The sequence below is a fragment of the Brienomyrus brachyistius genome, chromosome 15 (genome assembly GCF_023856365.1).
Source record: "Brienomyrus brachyistius isolate T26 chromosome 15, BBRACH_0.4, whole genome shotgun sequence".
Taxonomy (NCBI): Eukaryota; Metazoa; Chordata; class Actinopteri; order Osteoglossiformes; family Mormyridae; genus Brienomyrus; species Brienomyrus brachyistius.
Window position 1 is genome coordinate 16,875,125 of NC_064547.1, and position 17,061 is coordinate 16,892,185.

Sequence of the window (17,061 nt, forward strand, 5' to 3'; positions counted from 1 at the left end):
CAATAAATGGAATGAAATTCAAGCAGGATGTAGGCCTAATCCCATTTTTCAGTTTAATTTTTTTCATTTCAGAAAACTGAAATAGAAACTGTTTTTTATCCATTTAGTGTGTGATTAATTACAACAAAATTAAAATAGTTTTGCAATTATTGGGTAACTGAGCATTTGCCGCCGAATAATTAATTTGCACTGTTGGCCTGATGTTGAAGCTTTGTATTGACTAAGAGGGAATATTGATTAATTGCACCTGGAGGTGATTATGAAAGCAGTTATTTCAAACAGCGCAGCCTCTGACATTTTCCTGATTGCCAGGCTGCTGTACCTGTACAATACTGCTTGTCCCTGCCGCGGTTACATCCACTCTCATTTCACACTTTCCCAGATGACACACATTACCCACAATGCTCTCTAATTGTTCTGCACAGCATCTTTTTATGAGTCTGCTAACGCTGATTTTTCTCTGAATTTTATTGGCATCTGTTTACTTTGCCACCTGCTTCCAGTTACGGCCGTTTGGGTTTTTTGTTTTGGAGTTTATGCATCCCCATAAAAGAGACTATCTGCAGTGCGTGTTAAGGCCAGAAGGAGGGGGGGGGGAATCAAAAGCACATGTCTCACTATAGGGTGTCTGTGCGTTAATATCTGTCTTGGAGCTTAGTTGCTGTTAGTTACTGTTAGTTACTTAGTTGCTGTGGGCTTAGGTACAGCCCCAGTAAAATGTACTCTAAGATGATGCTGTGCTGTCAGCCATTTTCCCAGCTTTCGTGGGATTGTTGAAATAGTCTTGGGGGTGGAAGAGAAGTCTGTGGTCTCCTTTTTAAAGACCTTTAAAAGTCTAATGGATGATTAGGCGTTGTGGTTTTGATTGAGATTTTTCAGTATACGGATTGTGTACTGCTGTTTTTGGCAGAGAACTGTGGGTGTCTAACACGAGCCGACCTTGATGAAACGCTTAATTTCATTCTTGCCATTTCAGTCTGACACAGATATTGCTGAATTGTAACACTTGCCTTGTGTATGATGGCAGACATAGGAGAGTCCGAATGTCACAGGGATGGGAAAAAGGAACAGAGACGAAAGTAGCAGAAAAGAGAGGGTGACCAAGAGGAGTGTGGATGTTGGGTTGCAGTTGTAGGCTGGGTATCAGGGACTGGGAATGTTACTGGTGGCACTGTGTACTTTAAGTATTGTGATAACCCTCCGAGTGTCAGTGGTCCTGTGTGCTGCACTGTGGCCCTGAGGGAATGTGACTTTATCCCACCCTGGGCTGTTGACTCCAGTTTTAGCAAGTTATCTTGTTTAATGAAGTAGCTCAGTACTGCTAGGGCTTCGCGGGTCCTGGGTTCCAGGCTGAAATATGCAGCCAGTTCAGCGTTGGGCTGTATGGGGGTACGTGTGAGGAAATGTGAGTATGTCATGCCCTGTGTTCCATGCTCGACACAAGCTTCCTGGAGTATTCATACCTTATCATTTGTATCTCTGTGGTCTCACAAACGTGATCTCTGTGCTGTTACTGTGTTGTCATTTAATATTTGTTACTGACTAATGATGTCTGTTTTTTTTACTGGCTTAATGTGTGTTGTGCTACCATATATAAACCTGCATTCCCCTTTGTCTGTCTGTCAAGCATGCATTTGTTCATGCGGTGCCAGAATTTGTATGTGTGGTCCTTGCTAATCCCGAAGCCCTTTCACCCTAATAATACTGGAAGTTGTGTCAATAGGTACCACTTAAACCTCAAAAAAAAATCTGTTTTTCATCATTCGCTTGGCACCAGAGAAATTTGGTCCCCATAATAATGGCGGGTTCCTCTCGGCCCTTTATGGGAGCGGTGGTCTAACCACACCTCAAATTCACGCCGACGCTCCAACTTTTTCCCCATTTAACGAGCGGACGCCGGTCGGCCGTTAGTGCGAAGCTGAGACTAATCGTGCACAGGTGACAGATTTAATGGGCTAAAATAACCGATTCAGTGTTACAGTCAACGCAGAAATCCAAGGAATCCATTATATGAATGACATGGAAGACGACGGCGACACTTCAGAAGGTGAAAGGGTGCGGACGGTTTTAGTCTTTTGTCTGGGGACGTCAAACAGTGTCCATAAGTATAAAATGTTAACCCAAGTGCTGTACTGAAAGGAGCGATATTTTTTGTATTTACCTGTGAACTGCCGAAACTATTGTTTTTCAGAGTCTGATACTGTAGGATAGAGTGCATGTTTAGTTTGTGTACCATGAATTTCCAGTAAGAGTGACCCATCCCCCCCCAATCTGATTAACTTTATGACCCCTGACCTTTGTTTGAAATGGAGGAGTGGTGCTCTGTGCCGGGTTGCGAGCTTGGCTCTGCCTTGTCTTGACATCTTGAAAGTCTGCGAAAGTGATGTGTGAAGGGGCTTGGAAAAGGAGCTTTGGAGCCCAGTCATGTCATAACCACCGGGGGGAACAACCAGAAAATTGTATGTTACTTTCCACGCTTCGCAGTCGCTACAATATGCTAAGGGGGGGGAAGAGACCTTGTTTTGGCAACTTTATTTCACAATCGTACCCTTGTGGGAATGCATTTCTGGTGGAGTGTTAGTTGAAGTGGAATATTTATAATGGCAATAAATACGGCTTTATATACTTGTTGGTTTGTTTGCATGCCCATATTGGATTTCATTGAAAAATACGACATATAATTGCAATTTTTAATTAGATGAGCCTTTTTGCTGCGCCAAACGGGCTTGAGTTCAGGCTTCCCTGTAGAACTTTCCTAAAATGAGCTGGAGGGTGGTTTCGATGGATTTCTCAGACGGAACTAAGGGAATTAGACTCAGCTGTCAAGGTCTCAAAGCAAATTAATTCCCAGTTCTGGTGCTCGGCGGCGTTCCTGGGAATTAAAATCCGTCTCTGATTTCCGTTTCTCTTCATAGAAATCCCATTAATTTTCTGGAATCAGATTTATGAAATGTAATTATTTGGATTTAGCATGGCAAAATGTGAGTTATGCTCTGTCAGTGGGATTGCACGTGGAAAAAAACCCAGATGACCAAGGCTTTCAGATATTTTTAAAGGCAGGGGAAAATACAGGTCACTTCCTGACCTTTGGCCGTTAGGCTGGTGTCTATTTAAAACGTAATTACAGTGCAGTGAAACCCCAGACATTCTGAAAACATTTTGCCAATTTGATTTAAATACTGTGAATGCAACAAATCAAATCCAAAGTATCTGGATTCATATGGGAAGAAGTGAATTTTAGATTTAGCCCCCACTTACAATGACAGAATTGGTAAAGTACTGCAAGACTGTTTACATACTGTAAATAGTCTGGAATATACACTGTACATAACTTTTTTTTTTTTGGTTGGGTTCAGCTTGGCTTTGTAACATTATCCGTCTAAACTTCATGGATATTTACCGGTTTATGGATTTTCATTGTGCAGTGTCGACTAAGCTAGAAATGAGCTACCTGGTTAGCTGCCGCTTTCTTTCTAAGTATGAAATTGGTTTGATGTTGTAGGGTAGTAGCCGGCTTTGGGACTTCGTTGGTGTTGGGACTGTTGATATTTCATGTGTCGGCTTTTCTTATTGGGAATGAACGCATTCCATTCATCGGCCACTAGCTTAGCACAAGAGGACAAGCGCCACACGTACAATTTCACAGTCCGTTCATAGAGACCCCTCTCTCATTTCCACAATCGCATTGAAATCGTGCAACTTTTTCTGGGTTTTCTTCCCTTCGGACCTTGAGGATCGCGCACAGTTGGCACGGGCCCACGATAATTGTTTGGATTGGATCGCTTATTTTGAAAAGGGGTGATATTTCAACATGCAAAGCTGTGTCTGGTAAAGAAATCGCTGGGCTGGCGTGTTACTGTCGTGTGTGTCGGTTGAATGGAGTCGGTCCCTTTTCCGATGTTCCAGTGTGATTTGATATCTAGGGGACTGCGGAGCTCCTGTAGCTGCCCAGGCCGTTGTTGTTTGTTTTGGGAGCGCTTCACGACTACTGCTGGACGCGTGCGGAGGTATGCGATGAAACACAAGCTTCTCGCCATATCAGGAAAATAGATGCGTGCGGCTTGTTTTCTCTCATATACCAGAACTGCAAGAACCTAAACGAATGCGTTTTTTGCCAGACTTTCTAAATGCATGAACACCGACCATTTATAAGTTCTTTGGAGAGCCTGAAAGAAATATCCCGGAAATTATAGATGAATGTAAAATTTGAATGAAGCCAACCTTCATGTTTCTGGATATTGTCAGGTATGTTAGCGCAGTGTTTAGCTTTCCTGAATGTTGAACTCTTTCTGCAGATATTCTGTATTTGTAATTTGCATTACCTCATCAGAAACCATGCAGGCCATTTGCCAGTGAGCCTAAAATCTTCTGCTTTATGTCACGACCAAATCCCTTCCTGATTATTTTTTTCTCCTATGCTGGATGACATGGGGTTTATCATAATATATTGTTGAGTTTGGGGTTTTGGTGTAGCTGCCACCCCCCCCCCCCACCCCAAAAAAAATTGTGCGAAAAGTTGTCCACAATATTTCTGAGTTGAACTGTAGAATGATGAAGATTCTAAACAAAATGCTGCAGAAACCTTTGTCTGCATCTCATCGCCGTAGACAGTAAAACCCTTTCTTATAACTTTCGAAGATCAGTTGTTTGTATTCTTTATTTTTTGTAGCCTTGTGTCAGTGTAGCAGAATTCTGTATTTAATGGCCTTTTATATTGATTTATTTATTTTATAAAGGCAACTGGAGAAAAAGCTATTTCCGCATGGATTTGAAGACCTGCTCATTCTCAGTTACCCAGGGTATTCTAATTTCTGCTGCTATAAGCTTTCTAAGCTGTTAACTTTGTCTATCATCATAATAGCCTTTAAGGAATGTTTTGTACAGGCAGCGTTAATGTTGCATAGAAGCAGCTCCGTCTACCTCAGATACCTTAGCTGTACCAAGAGGCCATTTGAAATGTCGTTCCTGCTCAGAAGATCTCCATCCTTTTCCTGTTATGCTTATCCAGTACAGCAAGGGTAGGCACCTCTGATCCGGGGTGCCGGTTTCCAGCAGGTTTTCTGTCCTACCTTGTCTCTGATGAGCCAGACCTGATCCTAGGCACACAGTATTTTACCAGGTAGGATGGGAAACCTGCTGGATACCGGCTCCCTTGGATCAGGGTTGCTTACTCATGCAATACAGGCTCATTATCATAGAGCTTATGCAGATAGAGCCCCCTCCAGGCTAAGACCTGTACTGCATTGTTAATCCTGGTATATTTTAGAGGTGTGTTTTGGTTACATATATACAGGGGTCTTGCGAGCTCCTGTCAGTGTGAGGACAGGCATAAGTATTATGCAAAGAATGTGGACTTGGGGAAAAGTGTGGTATAACTTTACTTTTTGGCAGTTTCCTTACTGTTATTTATTGATTCTGAAATAATGAAGTGTGAAAGAAATGTATTCAGTTAAGTGCACTTTTCTTTTCTCTCTTCCAATCATGCAACAGACGACTGAGTGATGCAGGGCGCTGGCAGGTGATGTGCACGTGTGCCTGTCCACGCACTTTCTGCCGAAGCCTGTTACTGTCCTTGCGCATTACCGCTCAAACTCATGCCCTGCTAACCCCGCCCTCTCTCTCATTGGCCAGCCAGGGTTGCATAAACCTTTCATGGGAGTTCGTCCCTTCCAGCTCCCAGGGAGAGCTTGGCATGCAAGCCAGCCGCGTTGTGAAAAACGTGGCCATCTGATCCTCCGTAAGCCGCATACAAGCAGCTCTCTACTTGCATAAAACCAACTGAATATCTTATGTAATTTATTGGATAATGTACTGCAAGTAAATCATATACTCATCAAAAACTCTAAATATCCTAATACAGACCATCATAACCGAGGGAGCGTCAGTGTTTGGGATGTCAGGCTTCTCCTGCTGAGAGGTGTACATTAGCATTCTGATTCCATATTTGGGTTGCGCTCTCTAATATCGCTTTATGCTTATAAAATTAAACGTAGGGCTTGCAGGTTCACAAACCCTCCACCCTAGATACCATCAGCTTTTCAGGTTTCATATTTTAGGCTCCGCCTCTGCAGTTTTAAGCATCAACAGCTGCACACTCAGCTCTACTTGCCTTTGGCATAATCCAATAAGTCCCTGAAGGATAACCAAGGTCTCAACTGTTCTGTTTTTCTGGTCTTGGTGAAGTTCTCGCCCATATAAGGTTTATAGGCGTGCGGGTGGTGTGTTAAGCCACATGGAGCGCCTTTAGTCCACCGAGATCCTGGTCTCCCACCGAATGGGAACCCGGAACGTCGTGTAACGGGGCAGGCAGGTCTCAAACAAATAGAGCCGTTGCACTGGGTTCCTGTCGGTTCTGACCGACCAAAACCCGGTAATTAGAGGCTATGAAATAGGGGAGCAGCGGGACTTCCTGATGCTGTGATGGAAACGTTGTTATCTTAAAATGACCCCCCCCCCAAACCCAATAAGCAATGTGAGGTTAACAGTGCCGTTGTTAAGCATCTGCTCTGCAATCTTTCATTTTCGACATACTCGAGCCCCTATAGAAAGCGCATTTGGACATGAAGGTGACATTGGTTTGCATTATAAGATCCCCTTCTCAGTCATGAGGAGGGTTGTGTTTGGCCAGAGATGAAAACTAGAGAGAGAAACCGCCGGTGCTGTTGTTCAGATTTCCCCGCAGAGTCCTGTGGCGGCTGGTGTGTGTTTAACCGGTGGCTTGAACTTACCCAGCAGTCCAGGACAGTGATGTGAGTGTGATGGTGAAGCTTTGCTCTATCAGAAAACTGTTTGCTAGTCACCATCCTGAAAGATCTTGAAGATATTGGAAAGTATTAATACTATTTATGATTGTAAAATATTTCCATCATGGGTTAGTCATGGTATACTGTTACTATAAAAATGATTGCCACATTTTTCAGCAATATTTTTTGTATATAGTGAGGAACACATGTTAAGATGCTTTGGCAGAAAAGATATTTGCTAATTTGATTCATAGGATTGTGCACAAGTTAAGACATTTTTAATTTGTTTTTCTTGCTACTTTGATTCATCCATTCCAAACTCAACACCCAAAATACATTCGTAAAAGGGTTGACCTGCAGATGAGTTTGCTTATGTTTTATGACCAGTTTGCAAATCCAGGTTGATTCAGACATGCCTTTATAGCACTGCGTGGAAGGATGACCAACCTTCATCTTTCGTACGTCTTTCATAAATCCTATAAAATCCCCAGTGGTCGAGGAAGATAATCTGAAACAGAAACACTCTCCTTATTGTCTTTTTATTTATTAAACAAAACATTTCTATAACAAAAGGGTCAGTGTAGAGAAATGAATGAGCCTTTCATTTCTGAGTTATTGCACTTCCTTTATCTGCCGTGAAACCAAACATTTCCTCTAGTTACTGAGCGGACATGAACATCTTCTTTGAGGATTTTTTTTTTCTTCCTTCCTCTTCAGTTCCAGCGTTATGCTTGGGTTCAGACGAGCGGTCCGCTTTTGAGTCTTTCCAACGTTTCTGTTTTGAGGTATGAGCTTTGACCTAACATTTGCAAAGACGCAGAGTTTCATGCCTTTAATCCATTCTTTGGTAGATTTTTGCCGGAGTGTTTAGGCTGACTGTCATGCTACAAGTTCCTGTTACTGACACTTCCAGCTCATAGGGACGTGATGTTCTCCTCCAGAGTACTTCACAGCACCTCAGTGTCCCTGCAGGATAGGAAATTACATTTATATGTTTTGCAGACACTTGGAATTTTAACCAGTGGCTTTCTGATCACAAGCACACTGTCCAAAGCCCCCAAAGTGCTGCTGTCTGTAGGTTAGCATACAACCCCAAAGCATGACACTCCCACCATCACATTTGGTAAGGCTTTCACCAGCTGTGATGTCTTTGCTTGAATCCAAAGAGACACACACATACATTTTGGACCCCTCTGTCCAGAAAGCATTCTTGTAAATATCTACTCAGTCATCCAAATGGTTGATTGTAAACTGAAGAGTACCGTGGTTAACCTCTGGCTAACCCCTTTGAGTTTCTGTCATATTACTGAGGTATGAGGCTTGCTGTCAGCAGCAGTAAGGGAGGCCTAAGTTGCTTTGTTTTGCGGTTCCTTTGGACATCCTGCTTGGCGCTTTTCCTTGTTGATCTGTTGGCTAATTTCGAAGCTGGAGTATAGTCTTGAATTTCTGGCTTGTTTGTCTTGCAGTGGACTGATAAATCCCAAAATGTTTTCCCCCCAATGGTTTTATAACCTTTTCAAAACATTTGAACCCTTTGGTCTCTACTGAAGTCCTCTGAGGTCATGGTTCACACAGAACTCTAGGAATAAGACCGACTACGATTTTTACTTCTGTGTGGGATAGGTCCATCAAAATTTGGACTTAGCTCTTTAATTTGGTAAATTGGATGGATGGATGGATGGATGGATGGATGGATGGTTGTTGACTGAATTCACTTTTCACAAACATTTTTTAGGATAAAATATCTTTATTATAAGCACCAATTCAACAATTTAAATGTAATATCTAACTTTTACAAAAATAAAGCAAAGTGATTCCCATGAACACGCAAGTTTGCCGCAGTTCTCTCATAATTTTTCCATTAATCCTCTGTATTGTTAGATCCTTATGGGCAAATTTAGCAAAACTTAATTTCCTTTTTCTGAATTTTCAGGCTTTCTGTCCTGCATGTGGTAGGAATGAAGAATCTGGCTGAAATGAGGCACCACCTTCCTCTGCTTCTGCTCTCCCTTCTAGGAGCCGTGAGGTCGCAAGTCAATCCCGGTAAGCCAGCCGATCTTATCTTGGTGCCTGTTTTAGCTCTGGGGTCCCACCCAAGTTAAACTGAACTTCCCTGCACTTTTTTTGTGAATTATTCGCATGGAGCTCAGTGACGTTGCAACGAATATCTGTCCGAAGGAGCAAGCCTAAGAATAGAGGTGGTGTTTTTTTTTTTTTTTATGGTAAATGCCTGGGTGAACAAGGATGTTTGCAATGTACCGAAGGAGAATCTGTGAAAAATTACCAGACGGTGTTTTAAAGGTTTGGAATCGTTGAAGGAATCCGAGTCGTTACAGGCTCTAGATCTTTCCATGCCGAAAGCCTGAGTGTCGCGTGACGCCTTCACACGTGTGTTTTATGGAGAGGAAAGTGTGACGCAAATGTGAGCGCCGGTCACGTTTTACAAGATGACCGAACTGGCGGACAGGAATAGAACCTTTTGTAGAAAGTCCATGAAAAAATGCCGCAGTTTTCGACTTGCGAAATACGACAGAATATAGGTCTTGTAGCCTGTAAACTAAATTGCATTGAGGTGTTTCTTTACAATGAGGCGAGCCGTTAAAAGTGTAGCATCTTTGTAAAATTCATTTTGATTCAGTGTAGGAACGACGGGCTTGGAAATGCCACAGTTATAAAGTATTATAGATACCTTGGAGGGGGGTTTAACTAAAGCCTTATTGTGCCAAGCTGCAGAAAATCCAGAATGTTCTTACATTTAAACAAACACTGAAGATGACGCTGACTTATAAAGCATAATTTTTCTGCTTGAGTTTCACAGTGTATTAGTCTCGGAGCACAGGGTTGACTTCTCGTTTAAAATCGCAAACTATGGAAGATGCCAGAACAATGTTTATTAACGTTCCAATGTCATGAAGCTGGACTAAAGTACTTATTTAAATTTGGCTCCGTTATTGTACAAAAAAGGGGGAATCGTCTGCTAGACTCATTTTTTGTATCCGTTATGAAATATGAGGCAATCATTCCATATAGCGAATTCCCAAGAAGCATCTCTCTCTCTCTCTCTCCTTCTCTCGCTTCGTGTTCTGACATGAACTGCATTAAATACCGCTCCCCAGAATACATCTCCAGAGACCCACTGAATGTACCTGGAACTTAACTTAAAATCTTCCTATCCTGCCTTTCTGCGCCTGACTCTTATTTAACTGCATCTCAGGAAACCTTAGACTCAGGCCTCGGGAAAACGGTAAACCCACCTACTGCAGCCACAGGACAGGGTCACATCGCTGGAGAAGCCATCAGCTGGGTCCTCCTTCACCCCGCATCTCATGTAGTATCTGCAGAGTCAGACGCAGGCCTCCCGTCCCCTCATTCCTCGAGGTTCTGCAAGGGCTCGACCTTGGCCCGGGTTTATTATTACATGTACTGCGTCTACAATGGGCTCCTCGATCCGCCGGGAGTCTGCGGCTAGTCCGCGGCACACATTTTGACAGCAGGAAAGTACATCAGAATTAGCCGGTTTGCGTGCATTTCTGGATAGTGCTTACGAAGCCGCAGAGGACAGACGGGCAGAGTTCAATAACTGAAATATCCAACAGCGCAAGAATTTGCTGCTTTAAATATGAGCTACATGAGATCAAAATCGGCAAAGGTTTTCAGAATCACTGTACAGATTAATAGTTTTGAATGTTTCTAAGCTTTGTGTTTTTTTTTTTTTTTTTTTTTTTTTCATATCTTGTATTGGGAAAGATTGTCATGTACTGTTATATTAGTTTAGATGTTATTTCTAAAGTACAAGAAATAGGTTTTTCCATAGCAGGAAAATACGCATCACTGTCTGAAGTATGCCAACTTTCCCCTGCTTAAAATTCCCAAGTACTGTAGGTACAACGGAGTCCCTACTCTTTTTTATTTAAATTTTTTTTCTGAAATGAATGTTAAGCCATGTGACATGAAGGCCTGTGGGTGGGGAATAAGGGGAGGAGGAGGTGGTGAGCACAGGCCCACACAGCCCCCACCCAGCTTGTGGGAAGATAGCGTGGACGATAAGTCCCTGTGGCAACGTATGGGGGTTGGAGACGGCGGGTAGATGGCAAACATCGTGGAACAAGAACGCCTTTCAGGGGCAGGGGCCTGGAAAAATCAGGGGATGAGAGGGAAGGGGGGGGCTTGGAGCTAAGAGTCCAGGCTTGGGTTTCTGCACGCCTGCCAGTGCGTGAGGACCCCGCAGAGCAGCCCCGTGATTCGCCGAGCCGCCACTGCCTCGCGCCCCAAGCGGCCTCCTTCCTCCCACAGCGCACGCCGATATTTTTAGCCTCGTAGCCAAAAACTTAAACTGATATTGCTTTAGTTTCTGTTTCGTTTTTTTTTTTTTTTTTTTTAACCGATCTCTCACAGAAAATACGTATATATTCAAATAAGCATTTGACAGGGTGAATTCGAAATATGAATCGAAAAAGCGTGTTTCACACAGTAGCTTTTTCTTTGGCATTATAACTTTTGTGAGTTCTTGCTTGTTCTCTTCCTGTAGCATAAGTCAATAAAACTGTTAAATCACGTCAGCTAGGTAACTCGTATTCCCGATCCACTGAACATTTTTCTGGATAAAGGGTTTTATATGTACACACTGCTACCTTTATTAAATTGTAATATAATAAAATTATATCCTGAATTTTATTATTTATGTGCGGTATTATTACTAATCTTGGATGTTTGTTTCATGAACGATAGCACACAATGCCATCTTGGTGTCTTTTTTTTTTTTTTTTTTTTTATGAAAATGAACAAGAGGGTTGTTGAGTTAATTTAATTTGATACATCAGGACCTTATCGGTTGTGTTACAAACAGGTTGGGTATCACTGTTAAAGTTGCTCTGGTTTAATAACAGCAACAGAGAATACACACACATTCTATATTTCACTGGATATCAACAAAGTAATATGTGTGTGTGGATATTTGCATTGTACATAATTTGAATGAATGTTTACTTGTATGCATTATATACAGCACGAGTCAAAAGTCTGGGCACATCTATAGAAAATCGTTTGTTTTTCGACAAGACCCTAAGAACACCGCAAGGATACATAAGTACTATACTATCTTGTGGACAGGAAATGAGATGAAGTGCTGTGGCAGATGACCTGACCCCCATAACCCCCTGACCTAAACCCTTTAGAGCTCGTTTGGGACGAGTTTGGTCAAAGAGTGAGAGCAAGGTGGCCAACTTGTGCCCAGAACGTGTAGAAACTCCTTCAGGACTGTTGGAGCAGCGTTCCAGGTGGCTACATCTGGAAGCTGGTTGAAGGAACGGCAAGAGTCTGCACTGCTGTCATGGAAGCAGAAGGGGGCTGTTTTGAAGAGTCCAAAATTAATAATAACAATGAAATGAGAACATTTTGAGATGTTGCAATATTCTTGGTTGCTGCAATATTTGATTTGTATTACCTCATTGCCTCATGGCCTTTTACTATAAGATGAATAGCAAAATAGAAACAAGTGCATTAAAAGCAGATATGTCAAGATTTTCGAATGCGAGTATGCATATGTGATGAATACTTTTTGAAATGTATTTAATTTTATATACTTTCTATACCCATAACACTATCCTATAGATGTGGTTGGAGGATGGATATATATAAGTGTACATTTGTAATCGCATCCCATATAAAATCAACAATGAAACGGCTGTTTGATGTTTTAAAGTAATTATGCAGTGATGCCGCATATAGCATCTGCGCGTAAATGTGACTGTGGCCAGACGGCAGGAGGTTAGGCTCAGGGCTTCGGCTAGATTTGGATGACATGAAGTCGGAGCTGCCGGAATGAACCTCGAAGGTTTTCCCATCTTTGGTTTTATGCAGGTCCTCGGGGTGGGGAATGGGGGTTAAACAAAATGTCCTTCACTTCCATCCATGCTGCTGCTGGCAGGATCACAAAGGCGTTTCTGTTGTGACGTTGGGGTGGCGCGGGTGGGGGTCCATTTGCACTGCACTCTGGGCCCAAAACCAAACAGAAATCAATATGCGCATAACTGATATTCGTGGGCATTTCGTGGGTGTGGCTCCCTCGCTAACTCTCTCCTTTTTTGTGTTTGCTGAAAAAATACCTTGGCAAAGCAGAGCCAGCAATTCCCCTGAAGCCACATGCCTTCAGCGTCTCTCTAGTTGCCCTGTGATGTTAGGCTCCTCCCACTGACGATGTTTTTTTCATGCGCAGTAAAACTGATTTGGACCTCAGTGAGAAATGCCCCTGAAAGAGTGTGTCTTCTGGCAGATGGGAGGGGTTTTTGGGGGGGTTTCTGACTCCCCCCCCCCCGTTGTAGGAAGACCTGGATCGTATCACAAGTAGCACACATGCGTGTGGATGAAGTGCTGTGACAGATGACCTGACCCCCAGAACTACAGTCTGATACTATACCATCACTACTATCACCCCCCACCCCCCCCCGTCATTTGAATTGCTGAATATGGTCCCTGCAGAAGAAAAAAAAAAACCCCAGAGACCCTCCAAAGTAAAACTTCATCATTATTACAGTTACTGCATGGTAGCTGGAGGTGGTTCTGTGCTTGAGGGTGGGTTATATTCCACCAAGCAAAGGATATTGCAGAAGCGTGCCAACCGAAGGCTTCCAGGCTTGAAGAAAGAAAGAGGAGGGGGATGAATAAGGAGGTCTGTGATCTCCACGAGTGTAGTATATCAGCCTTGTACAACTGCTGTAAGTTTTCATAACTTTCCTAGTGATGGAAACTTAAAACTTCTAAAAAATACAGAACAAAGAACTTGAAATATAAGGCGTGAGAAAAGAAAATGTGCAGGGAAAATGCACATTTTTACATACAGAATCGAATTGCGCATATTACACAGTTCTGTGGTTGGCAGATGAGACACTTTACAAGGTACATTAGGGCTGCAGCTATCGATTTTATTTTATTAATCAAGTATTCTATTGATTGTTCCATTGATTTATCAAGTAATCGGATAAGAGAAATTTTCGTCTTAAAGAGCAATAGTAACTATTCAAAAGAGAAAGACGGGTCTCTTAAAATAAAACTTAATTCCTTAATTTTTAAAGCAAAAAGGTCGTTTGAAAAACGAACATGGAAATGTTAAATTTTCAAACAATTTGAGCCGTTGCTTCAGACGACGACATCTGCTAAATGTGTGCGACGTATAAAATGTTAATTACTGCCAACCGTCAATAGCTTACAGCCACAAATGTATGTTGAAACAATTTAAACTCTTTTTTTTGTCAGTTTTCTTTTTACTTTTATTCTGCAGCTGAACAAGTAGAAATATGCAGCTGTATGTTTCAGTGTATAAAAGTAAATAATAAAAATAAACAGAACTGTAATGACAGGGGCACACTGGGGAAACTGCTCAAATGTAGCTGGACAGCTGTACTCAGCTAGGGGAAAAAAGCCAGTTTCTCTGTCATGGTTTTTATTATTTGTTTATATATTTAAAAAATGTAAAAAAATCTTAGGTTGCTGTCGGCCAAAATAAAGGTTAAGAGCTGTTGCCAAGGAATGTCAAGGTAGGATATAATTTTGCATATTAATGCACAAAAATGTAATTTAAGTTTTCTGTGTCCATTCTACTTCTGATGCAGTTTTTCCTTACCACTGCTAAACATCTGTGATGGATTTGTTTAAGTGCGGTTAAAGTTGCTTTTGTTGATGTCCGTAGGTGTGTGTCGTTACCCGCTCGGAATGTCCGGCGGACAGATCCAGGATGAGGACATCTCCGCCTCCAGCCAGTGGTCCGAATCCACCGCGGCCCGTTACGGCAGGTCCGTCCAGCTGGACCCGCCGGCGCTCCTGCATGCTAAATCGCCAGCAGCCATGCCTGTGAATATTTATACAAATACAAAAGGATGTGCCTGAAACCCACGACTGACAGAGTATGTATTGTTATTCAGCCTCTGTGTGTGTGTGTGTGTGTGTGTGTGTGTGTGTGTGTGTGTTTGCGTGGTGCGTGCATAAAAACCACACTGATGGGGAAATTTACCCACGTGGGTGGCCTGTTCTCCGTTTCAGATTTACACGTATTCTGGTTTCTCTGCACAATGCCACAATGTTTTCACAAAAGCTGTGCTTTCCCACCAGTCCAAAACAAGGCCCCCATTGCATGCTGCTCCTCAGCCGGTCTCTCCCTCTCCTTCCTCTCACTTCTCCGTTCCCCCCGCCCCCCCCCCCAGACTGGACTTCGAGGAGGGCGACGGCGCCTGGTGCCCAGAGATCACCGTGGAGCCCGACCACCTGAATGAGTTCTTGCAGGTTGACCTGCGCTCGCTGCACTTCATCACGCTCGTCGGCACGCAGGGGCGTCACGCCGCCGGCATGGGCAATGAGTTCGCCCAGATGTACAAGATCAAGTACAGCCGCGACGGAAACCGCTGGATCTCGTGGAGGAACAGACAGGGCAGGGAGGTTGGTCATGTATCCTTTGCCCTGTTGCCCTTGGGCTTAATTCCCTCTAACTTGCTCCTGGTGACTTTGCAGTCAGAACCATGTGACACAGGGGTGATTCTAGGATAAAATTTTTATTTTTTATTTTTTAAGGTGGGCTGCATGAAAGGCGCCATTATTTAAACAGAGGGGCCACCCATATGATTACCCAATGATATGCTTTGAATCAGTGAGTGACAGGGGAGGGAGCCCTCCAGAGGCCAATTAGCTTTCAGCTGTGGTCAGTGCCTCTGTGGCCCCGCCCCTGATGTGATTCAAGGTTGGGAGGAAGGAAGAGAGACTCTGTTTGTGTTTGGGCATGGAGATGGGTTTAACAAACACATGGAATGAAAACCAAAGATATCAGCTTTGGTGGAATCGCAAGGCGACAACCCTGGCATAGGGATATGATGGAAGCCAGGGCCTGCGTGCATGTTCTCTGGACTAAGCCATGAACAGAACAGTGTCATTCGGTAACTTGACACGCGTGAAGTAAAGGAATGTCACCTCATCTTGCTTTGCCCCGTCTGGCATGTCCCCAGCCTCCCAGAGGGCCTTGAAGCTACTCTACGACATGAACTGCTGTTTATATCGGTTTGAGGGTGTTCTTGCTGCTAAATGCTAAGACGATTTAGCCCAGCCCCCTTCGGAATATGGATTATCATTAATCATGACTTGACCTGGTGTAACGTTTTAGCTCTCAAGACAGCGGTTTCCTTGGGGGCCACAAACGACGACGTCGTCCATCAGCGTGAGCGCGCATCGGCGGCATCTCATGACATCATTCTGCGTCGTTCCCCCAGATCATCGAGGGCAACAGGAACGCGTACGACGTGGTGCTGAAGGACCTGGAGCCTCCCATCATCGCCCGCTTCGTCCGCTTCATGCCTGTGACGGACCACTCCATGAACGTGTGCATGAGGGTGGAGCTTTATGGCTGTGAATGGCTCGGTAAGCTGGGACGGCCCACACAAAACCCAACAATGCATAGATAAGTGGATGCTAATAGCAAGTTAGCTCTCCAATGGCCTTGCCTCCTGCTGGGCTGCACCAGGGGTGACTTACTGCTAGTATGCGAGTGATAAAATGGACAGTGGTGTGCTTTTCATTCTCCCCTTCAATAGTCACCATTATCCTGCCAATGGTCTTATTTATGACTCTTAACCACAGCAATATACACTTGAGAAAGCAGGATCATCAAGTGCTGAGAGCAATTCAGGGTTAGGGGCCTTGCTCAAGGACCCAACTGTGAAATCACTCAGCCAACCAAGGGATTCAAACTAATGTCCTTCCGGTAATGGGCACAGTGCCCTAACCTGTACAGCCATGCAGTCTTGGTCTCCCTTAATTCTGCCAGATATATGATCCCAAAGATTTTCGCTCTACTTCAAGCCAGGGGCCCACTGCAGTGTGCAAGTATAATTCAAACTCAGATGTTTGCATATTTCACAGTGACGGCCGTTTTTCTGAATTGATAGTGCTTTAGTGCCAGTGCCTTACTGTTAAATCGTATAATGGATAACATTTTAAGTACTTTTTGAGCGCATTTTATCTGTGCTATAAATCTGCTGCTGGCTGCCAATGACTTGGATTTGTAAAATATCTTTCATCTGAATAATTCCCTGCAGGGTTGTGCATTATTGCTCTTATCTTGTAATATGACCACATTCATCTCAAAGTGTTTCCCTCGAGATCATAAAACGCATAATTGCATTACATTCAGCAGCTGCTTTTATTGAAAGCGACGTGCAGTTCAGAAAGCAATTGGGGGTTCAGGACCTTGCTCAAGGACCCGATGGTGAAATCACACTGCCAGCCCTGGGGTTTGAACCCACCACCTTTCAGTCACAGGCATAAGGTCCTCGCTCGCTCT

The 17,061-nt window shown here is 43.4% G+C and overlaps 1 protein-coding gene across 3 annotated transcripts in view; it reads left to right on the forward strand.

Annotated features, from left to right (window-relative positions):
- The window catches only part of LOC125708405 (discoidin domain-containing receptor 2-like), a 34,120-nt gene that overhangs the window by 6,044 nt on the left and 11,015 nt on the right, over positions 1–17,061 (forward strand). For 2 of the 3 annotated variants that reach the window (XM_048975890.1, XM_048975888.1), the window contains 4 exons: positions 8,677–8,786; positions 14,428–14,530; positions 14,939–15,170; positions 15,992–16,139. In XM_048975890.1, coding sequence (XP_048831847.1) covers positions 8,702–8,786; positions 14,428–14,530; positions 14,939–15,170; positions 15,992–16,139 — 568 coding nt within the window. In that variant the 5' untranslated portion in view covers positions 8,677–8,701. Of the gene's footprint in view, positions 1–7,460; positions 7,529–8,676; positions 8,787–14,427; positions 14,531–14,938; positions 15,171–15,991; positions 16,140–17,061 lie in introns of all 3 variants that reach the window. The other variant, XM_048975889.1, reaches the window with a different exon arrangement.